Source organism: Pseudopipra pipra, chromosome 10 (genome assembly GCF_036250125.1).
Source record: "Pseudopipra pipra isolate bDixPip1 chromosome 10, bDixPip1.hap1, whole genome shotgun sequence".
NCBI classification, from domain to species: Eukaryota; Metazoa; Chordata; class Aves; order Passeriformes; family Pipridae; genus Pseudopipra; species Pseudopipra pipra.
Window position 1 is genome coordinate 1,218,159 of NC_087558.1, and position 14,599 is coordinate 1,232,757.

General features: G+C 44.5%; 1 protein-coding gene across 1 annotated transcript in view; it reads left to right on the forward strand.

Annotated features, from left to right (window-relative positions):
• Positions 1–392: 392 nt before the first annotated feature.
• Positions 393–14,599, forward strand: part of LEKR1 (leucine, glutamate and lysine rich 1) — a 34,494-nt gene continuing 20,287 nt past the window's right edge. The window contains exons 1-4 of the mRNA XM_064665707.1: positions 393–593; positions 8,817–9,031; positions 13,795–13,914; positions 14,282–14,457. Coding sequence (XP_064521777.1) covers positions 411–593; positions 8,817–9,031; positions 13,795–13,914; positions 14,282–14,457 — 694 coding nt within the window. The 5' untranslated portion in view covers positions 393–410. The remainder of the gene's footprint in view (positions 594–8,816; positions 9,032–13,794; positions 13,915–14,281; positions 14,458–14,599) is intronic.

Genomic DNA, 14,599 nt, shown 5'->3' on the forward strand with positions numbered 1-14,599 from the left:
TTGGGGTGTCAGTGCCGAATTTGGGGTACCCGGGCTGGATTTGGGGTCTCAGTGCCGAATTTGGGGTGTCAGTGCCGAATTTGGGGTGTCAGTGCCGAATTTGGGGTGCCCGGGCTGGATTTGGGGTGTCAGTGCCGAATTTGGGGTCTCAGTGCCGAATTTGGGGTGTCAGTGCCGAATTTGGGGTGCCCGGGCTGGATTTGGGGTGTCAGTGCCGAATTTGGGGTGCCCGGGCTGGATTTGGGGTATCAGTGCCGAATTTGGGGTCTCAGTGCCGAATTTGGGGTGTCCGGGCTGGATTTGGGGTGTCAGTGCCGAATTTGGGGTGTCCGGGCTCGCCCCCCTCACCTCACGCCCGCCGTGCCGCGCACGCGCCGTTGCCGCGGTTACGGGGACGCCGCGGTGACAAGATGGCGGCGGCGGCCGCGCCCCCCCCGCCGCGCTCCCCCCGCCCCTCACGGGTCCCCCCGCACGGGCCCCCGGCCCGCCCCGAGCCCCCCGGCCCCGGCAGCTCCCGGACCCCGCCGCGGGGCCTGCGGCAGCACATGGAGCGGCACGTCCCCGTCCACGCGCTGCCCGAGGAGATCCGCAAGGTACGAGCTGTGGAGATGGCAAAACCCCCCCGACGTTTGGAGAGCAGCTCCCGCGGGAATTCAGGGGTGTTTCACTGGCTTGGGGGCACTGGTGCATTGTCTGGTACATGGTGGTCCTGAGTTAGGGGGGGTGTTGGGTGTCATCACTCTCTGTGCAGTGGAATGACACTAATTCTGTGGGAGCCCTGCAGAGGAACACCTTGGTCTGCCATGGTGTTGTCACTGCAGGTGAGGCCCAGAGAACACCTCTGTCCCTCCGGGTGAGGCTCAGGAACACCTCAATCGCTCCAGGTGAGTCTCACGAACACCTCAGTCACTGCAGGTGAGTCCCAGAGAACACCTCCCTCTGTCCTGGTGCTTTCACTCCAGGTGAGTCTCAGGAACACCTCAATCACTCCAGGTGAGTCTCAGGAACACCTCTCTCTGTCCCAGTGTTGTCCCTCCAGGTGAGTCCCAGAGAACACCTCTCTCTGTCCCAGTGTTGTTCCTCCAGGTGAGTCCACATTTTCCCCTGTTATGGCATGTTTTGCTGCCGTGAGTTTGGAATGACTGAGGGCATAACATGTTCCAAAGGAGTATCAACACAAACGGGAACAGAACATTCCCCTTCATCTTCCTGGGGATCTGCTCTTGGTGTGTTCTTTTGTTTGGCAGGCAGATTATTGCCAGTGTTACAGTGCTGCTGTCTGTGTGGGTTCATTTAGGAGGAGGCTCCACTCAAGTGGAACACGAGTCACTTCTTGTAACACTATCGGGTTTTTACTTCAGCAATAAAACACCCAGCTGTCCTCATTTCTTGGTCTGCATCTCATAATTAACAAGTCATTTAAAAGCTTTGTGTACTCAGGCTGGAGAAATCCTCCCTGGAGTAGTCCAGGAAACTGAGACAATTTCTGAGATGATTTCTGAGAATTCAAGGGTGGGTAAGATAGACAATGGAAGGGAAAAGAAATATTTGCCCTTAAAACAAGGGGAGGAGAAGAACCTGGGATGCTTAGAGACTCATGAGCAGCTGTTTTGGTAGCAGGAAAGATCCCAATATGTTTGTTGATTTAGAAATTAGTTTTTAAGCATCGGCAGGATAAGGTGGTGAGCAAAAGTCAGTGCAGGCTCCTCAGAGAAACAGTCATGCCAGAGTGCTGGAGGAGAGAATTGTTCTGGATCTAGTTACTGCTCAATATTTCTTTAATGACTTCAAGCTGCAGTTTGGTGGCACTTTTGCTGTCGGTGTCTGATTTGGATCAGTTCCTGAGCCGGTTCCTGATCCGTGTGCCAGGCATACCCTAGCACAGGGAGGAAGCAGGAACAGAAAAGCAGTGACATTAATTCTGTCAGCAGCAGTGTCTGTGTCTGCTGGTTATCACTGAGCCAGGATCTTGGATTATGATGAGGAATATGCTGGTGCCAGTCTGGGAGGGGTTGGGAGCACCCTGGGAACACCACTGAACTCCATATTCTTAGTAAGAATAAGACATATTTTATAAAAGTGAGTCCAATGCATCAATGCAAAATCCATAGTAACCTCCTTGTCACTTGTCAGACAACACTGAGGTCTGTAATCAGGTCATAAGGAGAATAATATTAGCAGAGGGATGTTACCAAGAAAGAGGCTCCTAATATGTTGTAATATATTAATAGTTGCAGTATATTGATAATTGTAATGTTAGTAGTTGTAATAGGAATTGCATGTGAAACTTGGGCCTTTGTTATCCTCTCCTCAGGGCTGTTGAGGTTTCAGTTCTGAGCTGCTGTAAAACAAGTAATATGACTGATGGGAATTTAGAAAAGAGCAAAAGTAGTAAAGAGCTTAAAAACCTCGTGTTTCTGTGAAAGGATGATGAGCTGGGTTTGCTCATTCTGCGGAATACCTGAGCAACAGTGTTTGCACGTGTAGGGAGATTGTGGTTCATTTCCAGGTGCAAATTAGGCTTTTCCTCACCTTTCTGGATGTGCTTTGGTTGAATGCTGTGGAACTGGAACAGCTCACCCTGGGAGTTGTGTTGGAATTCTTCCAGTGGGACTGTGGGGGCAAACTTTTCCCTCGGAGTAGAGGATGGGGCAGGGAGTCCTTCCAGCTCCCTCCACTTCTGGGGGTGTGGTTAACAAAAACATCTGATGGGAAGACACAGAACTTCTGGATTGGTACAAGAACAGGTTTATGGTCCTGTCCCATCCTACCCTCCACTCCGTGTGGGATATGTGAGCTCCAAGGCAACGACAGCCCCGGATTTTGGGATCAGAGAGTGCTGGGGTTTTACACATCCTTTGGTGCTGCTCATGCCTCGCTCAGCCCCTGGCGTTGTAGCTGCACTGCAGTTACAAGGTACAGGCCCTGATTACAAACCATTTGCACAATTTCCTGTCCTTGTATCTCCCATCTTTTATGTGCACGTGTTCCCATTCCCTTCGCGTTCTCTGCTGTTGGATTTTGCAGCCTCTCTTCTGGAATCTCTCGGATTGCTCCAAGCAGAGCTGGTGCCAGCTGTGCTTTGCTCTGCCAAAGGGAGCACATGCTCCCAACATGCAGCTTGCAGGCCGAGGGAACATGTGTGTGTGGAGGGAGCCTGTCAAGCACAGGGATTTCAGCCTCAGAGTGGAGAATATTCCCTTCCTGGGAGTTGGTTTGGGCTGGTTTGCTGGAGGTTGGGTTGTACTGCCAAGGGAAGAAGGATGCAGAGCAGAGCCCTCATCATCCCTCTCCCTCGTGTTCCTGGTAGATGGAGCTCCACAAGCTGCTTATCAAGACTGTTTATTAAATTTTAAAGGAAGTTTTAATCTAGAGGGAAGGAGATTTCTTGGTATCTTGTTAATGAAGCAATAGATGTGAAGGGACTTTGGTTCTTCATGTTCTGACCAATTCTGCCTTAGAGAATCATGTAAAAATTGTACATGCTTTGCTCTCTTTCTCGTTCCTTCTACTGCTCTCACAGCTCTTTCTCACCAAATTCATTGCAAGATGGGTGAAAAAAAGATCAACAGCTAAACATCCACATGCCCAGTATTAAAGCCTACAGGATATTTTTTTTTTTTTGTATTTACAGCTGCATACTTCTTAGAAACTAATTGTTGGTACAGATCTACATCACTGGCTTGTAATGCCTAATTGTGATGTATTTACGTGTCTTAGATTTTCTGCCATCAGCCTCAGCCCAGGAGGGGACAGAAGGAGTTAGTGCTTCCTTCACTCCAGTGTCGTGGATGTGTGTTGTAGGGGAGTTCTGGTTTTGCTGTTTGGTTGGTGTTTTGGTTTGTTTGTTTGGTTTAATTTCTCCTCAAGACTTTCATATTTCACCTTGGTGGTAGAGGAACCTTTTTCATGCTGGTGAACTTTAATTAAGGTTCTGCTGTTGTCAAGTCTGTGGAAGTTGATGGGAAGGTGCAGCTTTGAAACAGGAAACAGAACAGCAACCAAATGACCCCAAGTCCTCAAACAAAAAGTTATATTTAATTTCATATTTTATTTGGCAAATAAATGATCTTTGCTGGCGTAAATCCTAAAAATTAATGAGGCACAGGATACCCTTCGAGATTAGCCGTTCTGTCACCCCAGGAGCTCAGGAGATGGGGCAGGGCAGGAACTCTGAGGCTGTTCCACGTGGGTACAGAACGTTCTGTGGTGTCTGGCTGCCCACAAATACCATGTACACCATGAGCAGCAGTGCTTACACATCACACTTCCCACGTCTGCCATAGATTGGACCCATTATGGGATCTTTATGAGCACATTACGTTATCTTTCACTTTTCTTGCTCTCTTTGAACAGGGTTATTTGTTTTTAATGGGTTCTGGAACACGTAGTCCCAGCTGTGTTAGTAAGCTAGAGTCTCTCCCATCCACCAAGACTCGCTGGGTGGGAGGGAACAACGTGCTCAGGATGTACAATATTGGTACCAGCAGGCATTTAAAAGCAGATCATTTCAATTTGTGCCCTCTAGATAAGTGTGCTAGAATGGCAGAGCCCTTTTCAGTGTCCTCTTGGCACCCACCTTGTGAATTCTTCTGGGGATGATGTTCCCAAGTTGTTCCACTGAGGGTTTCAGCACTTGGCTCTAGAATTTCTAATGTTTGTGTGTCACTGGGATGTGAGGCTCCTGCTCTGGGAGTTTTCTGAGTGACTGTGAGGTGCTTTGGAAATGTCAGAAAATCCTGGAACAGTTTGGGTTGGAAGGGACCTCAAAGCCCACCCAGTGCCACCCCTGCCATGAGCAGGGACACCTTCCACTGTCCCAGGTTGCTCCAAGCCCCATCCAACCTGGCCTTGGACACTTCCAGGGATGGGGCAGCCACAGCTTCTCTGGACACCCTGTGCCAGCCTGTGTCCTCCCAACAGTGAAATGTTACCTGTTAATTTGGGAAAAGCTGCCAAATTACCCTTTGTCTGGTGTGTTTTGTCATGCAATGCTTTGTGGTTCCCTTCCAGCTGGAAGGTGCTGTGACACATCCCGGCAGAGCTCCGGATCCCCGGGAAGGTCTGCCCGGGCTGGGGACACGTGTTGTGCATTTGCAGGGCTTGGGTGAGTGGGATCAGCTCCCAGCAGGGCACTCCAGCCTTTTATGATTCATTAGTCTGATTTCCTCACAGGCAGGAAAAAATCCAAGCTACCTGAAATCTGAGTGTTATTTCCTGCCGTGACAAACTGATTATTTCAGGGCATGTTTTGAATGAAGCCACGTTCTGGTTTCACTCCAAGCCTGTTTCTACTCTGTTCATATGTATTCAGAGCAAGCACTGGGATTTGTTTTTTGCAACTGTGATTTTATGGAAGTGGAGCTAATAATTCTGTTTGTAGCATGGCCCAGCAGTACCAGCTGGATTGCTTTTTGGGTAGATGCTGACTGAAAACTTGGCTCAAAATACACTTTTTTCTTTTAAAAGAAGTGAAGTTATTTCTGGGACTCTTAAGAATCTTTCTTTGACTAGAGCCAATATCAGTTTCAATCAGATAACTCTTCCAGCAGAAGACTCCTAGAAAATCAATGGTGTGGTTTGAGTCATGATTTCTTTTTGTGTAATAGAGATTGGCTGGTTTGGCAGGAGAGGGACATCAAAGTGGTGTGGGAGAGGAGGAGTGAAACAAAAAGGAAAGTAAAATTGGATAATAAGGTAGAATAAAACAACATACAGAAATAATTTAAGAGCACTCAGCTGCAGCATAATGATTTTTTTTTCCTTGAGTTTTATGGATTCAGCTACAAGTTTAGTTTGGACAAATACAGAGATATTTGTTATTTGGCCAGTCCTTGCTGGAACAATGTCAGTCCTGCCAGATCCACCAAGGAGCAAGAGCTGTCACTGCAGCATTACATGGCTGAGGAACACTGGGTGTTGCCAGGAGTTTCTTCACTAGAAGGGCTGTCCAGCCCTGGCACAGCTGCCCACAAAGTGGTGGAGTCCCCAAGCTGGGAGGGTTCCAAAAAGGTGTGGGTGTGGCACTTGGGGACATGGTCACTGGTGGCCTTGGCAGTGCTGGGGGATGGTTGGACTCCATGCTCTGATAGGGCTTTTCCACACCAAACAATTCCACATGCTGGATGCTGTATTCCCAAAGCCCTGCTAAGTGAGAAAGGAGCTCGTTTTTCTTTGAACACGAGCTCAGCTCTTCACTGGGGTGATTCCTGTGGGTGGATCTGCAATATCAGAGCAGAAGTGGTGCACGGGCTGACACACCCTGGAGCTGCTTGGTCAACTTGAAATGGTATCAGTTCCTGTCTCCTCACTCAAAAGGCTAAAAATGGTCCAGACCACCAATTTTTTTTCCTTTTTTCCCTTATAACTTACGTTCTACAGATGGAACCGAGTCAGACAGATGTAATTTGAGTGATTATCCCTCTTGGCTCAGCTTTCCATTGGCCTTGGTATCTAAAGAAATCTTTGTAACCATAGAATAATATCAGTGCTTCTAAACCCAAGTGCAGATGCTTTAAAGCACCTGGTGTAACGTGTGTCACAACTGTGGCTCAAAATCCTGTGGATAAATATCTTCCTATTTCAAGCACTTTGTCCTCAGTGAGTTTGTTTGTTTAATTCCTCATAGATTTTTTCACTGCTTCCCCTCACTGCTCAGGAAATACAAGAGCTCCTACTCAGAGCTCTGATAGTTTCCTTTTCTATTCATTCCAAAGTGTTTTTCCCCTGATTTTTTTTTTTTCTCCTTTGAGTTAAGAAGACCGCTGTGTTTTGATCAAATGGAAACAGTGAAATATGGAATCTGAAAACATAAATCACTGGGTATTTAGCACACATTCTTAGTGGTTACTCAGCAATCAGATTATTCCAGAAAAGGTTGTTTGTAAGTGTAAGAACTAAGGAAAATTTGTTTTCTACAGACTTGTGTGTATTGCAGTGCTTGCAGGGTAATTATGAATGTACAGAGCAAGGTCCTGATTAAGGTAGAATTTCCTTTCCTGTTATTTTTTTGACTATGTAGCAAATACTTGAAAAATGCAACCTGCTCTGGAATCCTTCCAGGTTTTTACTTCACCTGAGGAATGGGTGTGAAGGAGGACAGGACCCACTTCCAGCTGAGCCCAGAGAGATAATATTTGTTTGTTCCATGACTTCATTTATTTTGAAGTTCAATAACAAAAAATGTAAAAATTAGGAAGGTTTAGTACTTGCACAGAGCATTTGCAGGTCAGGCCCCCGATGATTTTGAGTTGTTTTCAGTCCCAGAACCCAGTGAAATTCCAAGCACTGTTTATTTGCAGGGCAGCACAAGAGCACCATGTTCTCTCTGGGATAAGAAACCCCTCCTGTGCTCCCTAAAGCAGCTCATTTTGTCCTTTTTCAATATAGTAATTTCAGTGCTTTGGAACTTTATGGTAGTTATCCTGAATAACAGTTTCATATTTCCAAGCACAGTTTGCAGCTGCCAGGAAAAATAAACTTGCATTTTCGACTCCTTCAGAGCAACTGTAACCAGGGTTGTTTTAAACTGGGGCAACACTTAAGAAATGGGAAAATAAAGCTTGGCCAGGGCATCCTGAAATACCATTTTTATCAAACTATATTTAAAGTGCTAAAGATTGTTGAATCATGGGATAATGAGCCTTTAATTTATAATTTTTGAAAGCTGCTTTCTTTCCTCTAAGTCCGATTTCTTTCCATTTATCCCAGTGTCTCAAAATATCTCTATTTTTCTTCTTGTATGAAACAAGGGATTCTTAATTTGACTTCAGCTGTTTGCAGTTTTTCACCTCTCTGATTTTGATAATTCACTGTTGGAATCCCTATAGCAGTTGGCAATTATGCAAGAAAAAATAACTGAAGAAAGGTTGAAGTGTGTTTGAGTCTCTCTGACATACAGTGGCTCTTCCAGCTGCCACCCATGGTCCATCTTCCATATCTCCCAAGTTTGCCAAGAGCTTTTCCTACCCTTGCTCTGAGGGGTCTCTCAGCTGTATCTGAGTGTCCTCTGACCTAGTCTTGATTCTCACCATCTCCTTCCTCTCCAGTGAATTTATGCTGAATTTATCCCCCAGCCAGGGGCAAACCTGTCAAGTTCAGGGCTCTGTGCTGGTGAGCAGGTGCTACGTGTCCCCTGCTTCAGGATTAATGATTGATCCCTTAGAAAATCACATTTCTCAGTTGATAAAAGGTCTTTCCATGAGCTGTGTGTTACATACTCTGTAGTTTGTAATCAGCCGTGAATGTTTCATACCTACAAATGGGTTCTGTTTTCCACAGCACTGCAGTGCCATGGACACTACCTCATCCTCATTAATCCCTTACTCACTGCAATTATTTGTGTACAGATTGCTGGCTTACATCACTTTGTTCACTCCCCACTTTTCTTGCCTCCTTCACTCAGACACCAGTTGCCAGAAAACCACAGGAAATAACATTTTTCTGGCTCAAGCGATCACAGATTCATTAAGGAGATAACTTTGTTAAACACAGAGTTTTATTTTCAATTAATACACCAAACATGGCTCAGAGGTACTTTAGAATTCCAGTGGGAGTTCCCACATATTAAATTGCCAGGCTTGATACATCCTGTGAAGTTTCCAGTAAGGCAAAGCACTGCTGTAGCTTGGGTTCATTTTCTAATGCAGAATTTTTCTTTATTATTTGTTAAACCAATAACATCATCTGATCATAAATGTTCTAGAGAATGAAATGGTTCAAATGACTCAGGTTTACTATTGTTACTTAGTGTCACTCAGGGTTTTTTTGTTCAATGTGTTCCTCACAAACAGTTTTACCATTTCCTGTCTTTCCAGATGTCCCGGGATGAGACGGTGTGTAAATACTGCGGGGTCAGCTACCTGATCCTCCACGAGTTTAAGGTGATGGAAGAGAAAGTCAAAGCAATGGAAAAGGAGATAAAGTTTTATGAGGGAAGCATCGAACGGGAGCAGAGGCTCCAGGCTGAATTACAGGCCCTGTACCGAGACCTGGAGCGCTACCGAGCTGCCAGTGAGTCCAAAAGTGAAAGGTCAGAGCTCATCATCTTCTCTGCTGACATTCCCCTGCAGCTTGTTAGGGACTTTCATCCCAAAGAAGTTTAAAACACAAATAACAGGATCACAGAATATGCAGGGTTGGAACAGACCCACGGGGATCATTGAATCTTTTATCAGATGCATCATCTATGATACTTTGTGATATGATATGATACTGGGATACTTTACTGAAATCATCTTTCACAGTATTCCTTGGAAGCAAGTCTAAAATTCCTTCCTAGTTGAGAAACAGTCCATACATTTAAAGTGAGAGAGAGACCAAGAAGGCACTTGGAGGTATTTCCCCTGCTCACACTCCCAAAGGGAAATTGGAAATATTTCACCTTGTCATCTTGTAATCAAATTGTAATATTTGAAATGAAATGGCACAGTACTGGGAGTTTCACAGTTGTGAGTTTGACTGATTGTCTCATAGTAACCTGGGAAAGAATTCCCAGTGTTGTTGCCCTCAGAAGCTCAGGCTTCACTGTCTAAAGGGCTGATACTAAAGGAATTATGAACATTTTGGGTCCTGCTTGTGGCACTGTTCTCCAGGAGCAGGAGTCTGCAAATATTTGCAGACAGATACGTGAAGGTTCCAATTAATTCCCTTAAGAACTCCAGTAATGAATGACAGACCTCAGAGCCATGGTGGGATTTCCAGGGCACAGTGATTAGAACCTTTAAGTGTGTTCTTTCAGCTCATGCTTACAGGTTGTGTATCCTTTTCTGTCCTCATATTTTGGAATCTACCATTATATTCCACTACTTGATTACAGTAGGACTATAAACAATATTTATAGTCCACTAATAAAAGATACTTTATAAAAGTGCAGCTGCCCAAGTTGACAACTGATGGAATAAAGAGGGACATCAAGGCCACCAGAAACTTCTTGGTAATTTCTTGCTCATCTAAATCAAACTGTTTGTCAGAAGCTTTTTGTAAGAGTGAGATTGTAACTTTAATTACCAGCTCAGCCATTTTGATTTTTGGGACCCCCAGTGGGGGTGTTCCTTCCATGTTTGCTCACATCAAGTGATCCAGAACTGGTGACATGGGCATTTTGAGTGTTAAGGTGCTCCAGAGATTGGACTGGAATGCTTTGGAAACCTGCTTTTTTTGTTTTTCAGAATCACTCAAATACCGTTAAGAATTTAATGTTTCTCTTAAGGGATTTAGTTAGGCTTGTGTTTGCTAATATTACTAATAACACATTGATTTTAGAGCACAAGCTCCCACAAATTTGAACAAAACGTGTTTATGTTGTAGATCACTGTGCTCATAATGTTTCTTGCAATATTTTTTTCATTTAAACTGAACATCCTCCACCCACCCCCCTTCCCAATATTCAACGTTTTCTTTGGTTTAACACCATGTTTTTAAAGAGCTGTTTGCTCCTTGTCCCTTTAACGACCCTGGGTGGCAGAATTCGGTGTGTGAGCAAATGCAGTGACAGCACATTCTTCTTGGGGAGGATCATTTGCCAGAGCTAAACTTGAAATTTTCATTGAGCTGCCTCTTTGTAGTAAAGCTGGAACAGTTAATAAAAATTTTTATCTCTGCACTTTCCCCCCCTGAGGCTTGACTTGATTTAAAAGCTGCTGAAATCAAGTGCAATACTTGCAGTAGGCTCCCACTCCAGCCATAAATCAACTGTTGTGCCTTGTTAAATAACTTGTCTAAATATTCCTTATCTTCTCTTCACTATTCTGGGCCTCTCTCACTACCTTGTGCTGTTGGCATTAAGTCACTATTCACCATCCTCATTTCTGGGTCTGGCAAGGCTGACAAATTATTCCTCCCAGAAGCCAAATATCCCCTTTTTAAAATTTTATCTCTGGGAGACCAATGGATTTAATCTTTCTTGTCAGTTCAGACTGTTTCATTTTTATATTCCTTTTAGGTTCAGGTTTGCTGTTGTTTGTACCTGTGGTTACCCTTGAAAGCCCCCTGGGAACGGGAGCTTTGGCAGGGATTGGTTACCTGTTCTTTGGGATTGGGGAACAAGAAGGGGAACTAACCAGTAGTTAGTTCCACTTAGCTATTCAAGCCTTATTCCATGTTAAAATCAGTTTAATTCTGATAGTTAATTTAGTTTGGGTAATTCTTGCCACATCCAATATAAGAAATGTAAAATACATTTAAATGCTAAAGATGTCCTCAGGTACCACATCCACAAGTTTTCTGAACACCTCCAGGGATGGAGACTCCACCACTGCCCTGGGCATCATCTGGAATGAAAATGAGCAGCTGTTGGGTCTGAGCAGATCCTGCAGTTTCAGGGAGCTGAAAATACCATGGTGGAACTTTTTTGGGGCAGGATGTTCCAGGCTCTCTGAGCCTCCTGTCCCTGCTGGCTCCAGGCAACTGGGGATGCTGGTGCTCCTCCAGTCCCACTGGGAATCACAGGGAATACCAAGATGATTTATTCTGATCTGGACTTGTGAGAGACGCCCTAAATCCCAACAAACAGGGTAATTGCTGCTGTCATTGCTTTAGGACAATGACTGTGTTTGCAACTCCTTCTTGATTTTCTCCTCCATTCTTCTCCTGTCAGCACTGGGAGTTACCAGGTCCTGATTCCCCTCCCGCCCCGGGCAGGATCCCTCCTGTATTCCCCAGGAAAGCCGGGCTGCAGAGATGGGCTGTGAATTCTGCCGGCTGAACTGTGGGGCAGAGGATGAGCTCAGTGTGTTCCCACCATTCTCTCAGTGCCAGCAGTTAATGATCCATGGAACTTTTCCTTTGTGCTAAAAAGCACCAAAATAACATGTTTATTTTGCTCCCTCCTGGTGCCAGGAGAGTGCAACTGTCCTGCCTTTTCCACGGGTGCTTTTGTGTGGGACTGACCAGAACATGCTGAAAATGTCCCTTTTATTATATCAGGGCTCTGCCATGGAAAGAGGAAGAAAATGTGTCTGATAATTTACCAGTTTCTTTCTTAAACCGAAAGATCTTCAAATATCCCATTCTAGACTAAGAATGGAAAATGAGCATCCAGTTTTCCCTGGATCCCAAAGTTTTGGTTTATTATTGTTCAGTGCTAAATCACTGCTTTTTTCCTCATCTGCAAAAGTAGGTTTGAATTTCTGTAGCTGTAGGGGGGATGGACATTTCCTTGTTAGTGGAACAGTTCTGCTCCCAAACGCAATCACACAGATTGATTCTCTGCCCTCCAGCCTCCACTTCTGGGGAAATTTTCCTAAAAAGGTAATATCAGAAATTTCTTCAAATTTTTAATTATTTTTGGAGTTTTTTTTTTTTTTCCAGTGATCATATTTCAGCCCAAAAACTTGCTTTTGAACTCCCAGATGTTCAGTTCTGATTTTGTCAGAGCCCTGCAGATCCAAGTTTCTTTATCAGGACTCATATTTCTTAAAATTTGTGTTTTGGTGCAAATGTGCTCATCTGTGTGTAACAGTAACTAAAGCACTTTGATGCTTTGTCTTAATTTTAATATATTTTTTATTATAAATAATTTTCATTTTCTGCTGCTTTTTACAACTGAAGCCAAGGCTTCTGCCACCCTTTGGGTTTGTAAAATATTTATTGATTCAAATACTATTTATTTACTTGTGACAGTGAGTCACCAGTAGGGAAATGGATCATTTACTCTGCATGAACAGTGAGCGTTGAAAGCTTCGAAAGGGGTCGGTTTGTAGCAGTTCCTGTCACTGGAGTTGTATTTTGGGGATGGAAGGCTGGTTTAGGATGGTTTTCTGCAGCCAACAGCTGTACTGCAGCTGGGGCTGAGCTGCTTTGTGGGATCCTTCCTTCACGGGTACCACGGGAGGGGAACTGGCTCCAACTCTTATTCCTGGGCACTTCCATTCATTGCATGACAATCGTGGGAATAATTCCCGAGGTGTTGAAAGAACAGTGTTTAAACTGTGTTTATTTGCACTGTGATAGCTGGGCTTGGCAAACAAAAGGTGCTGTAATGAGAAAGTTCAGAAGGTAAATGTTGGAGGTGAAGAACAGCTCGAGGGCGACGTTTGGGGCTGTGTTTGCTGTGGCTGATCCAGCACGGAGCTGGGGGAGGGATGGAGAGCTCCCCGTGCTTCCCAGGGGACACCACCCTCCTCCTCCTCTCCTGTGAGCACTGAGGGGGGTGAAAGAAACACTGCTTGGGTGTCCTGTGTCTTGTCATGGGGCGGCTTTTCAAAAGGTGTGTAAAAAATTGCGAATCACAGAATGGTTTGGGTTGGAGGGGACCTGCACGGGCCATCTTTTAGTAGGAGGGAGGGTACACAGTGTGCTGCTGAGTCCAGATAACAGCAAGCTTGTCCTGCCACCAGTTTTAAGATCTTTTTTGGTGTGAACTTTGAAGTAAAAAGCTCAAAATTGTCACCTGCATTGTCATTTAAGAACCCATCAGGTGCTGCTCTGAAGCACCTTTGAAGATCCAGGAGAAGGGAGCATGAAAACAATTCCATGGTCAGGGGTGTGAAACCAAGGGCAAATTCTCCCCATTTGGAGACTGATAGTTGTGTTAGATGTGTTAGATGTGATTATCACCTTTGAAAAGCTGTGGCTGCCCCACCCCTGGGAGTGTCCAAGGCCAGGTTGGAGCAAGCTGGGCTAGTGGAAGGTGTCCCTGCCCATGGCAGGGGGTGGCACTGGGTGGGCTTTAAGGTCCCTTCCCACCCAAACCAGTCTGGGATTCAATTCCATTTAATTTAAAGCTGAAACAAAAGTTAGAGGTTGTTCACCAGTGCAAATAAGACTTTCTGATTATTTTATTTGCATCTCTAGAATAAAAAGCCTGACAATGGAACTGAAAACCAAGCAAGAGGAGTTTAAAAATGTGAAAGCTGATTTGCAGTATTTCCAGGAGGAGAAGGACGCGGCCTACAAACAATCCCAGGTGCTCAGGTAAGAACCCAAAACCAAATGCTGGTGTTGGAAATGCTCTGTTTCTTACTTATATATTGTTTATAAAGACCCACCATAGACTTGGCCATAGTCATTTAAACATGATTACTGTGATTTCCCAATAAAAAATGATTGTACAATTGCCTGTCTAGTTTTCTTCATTTATACATAAAAGCTCTAAATCAACATTTAGAAGGGAGAAACTTATAAATACCTAATTCAATACCTAATACAACATATTTCATATAGTAACGTAGTATAAATTATCATATCACAGAAGAATAGTTGTCAAGTTTCCTCTGAGTCCTAAGTTTATTATATAAATTATTTTTAAAATACACCTCTGGTATTGTGTTCTCTCTTGCAGAAGTACCTTGGAACACCATTGCTCAACTCTGAACAAGGCTGTCTCCCTGTTCCCTTTCATCAGAAGTGAGCTGGACAGCATTAAAGAGGTCATCTCCACTAACCTGGAGAACTGGGCTGCCATGAAAGAGGAAATTTCTCTGCAGATAAAAACTGTGAGCAAAGAGGCTCTGACAGGTAAAGCATCTTACAAGAATTTGGGGCAGGAGAAAATAATTTTTGGTAGTTGAGTGTCAATGAGAAGGTAAAAATTAATTAGATGAAGAACTTACATCACTTATATTTTCATTGATCTTGACAACAGTCAAGTTAGACCAAG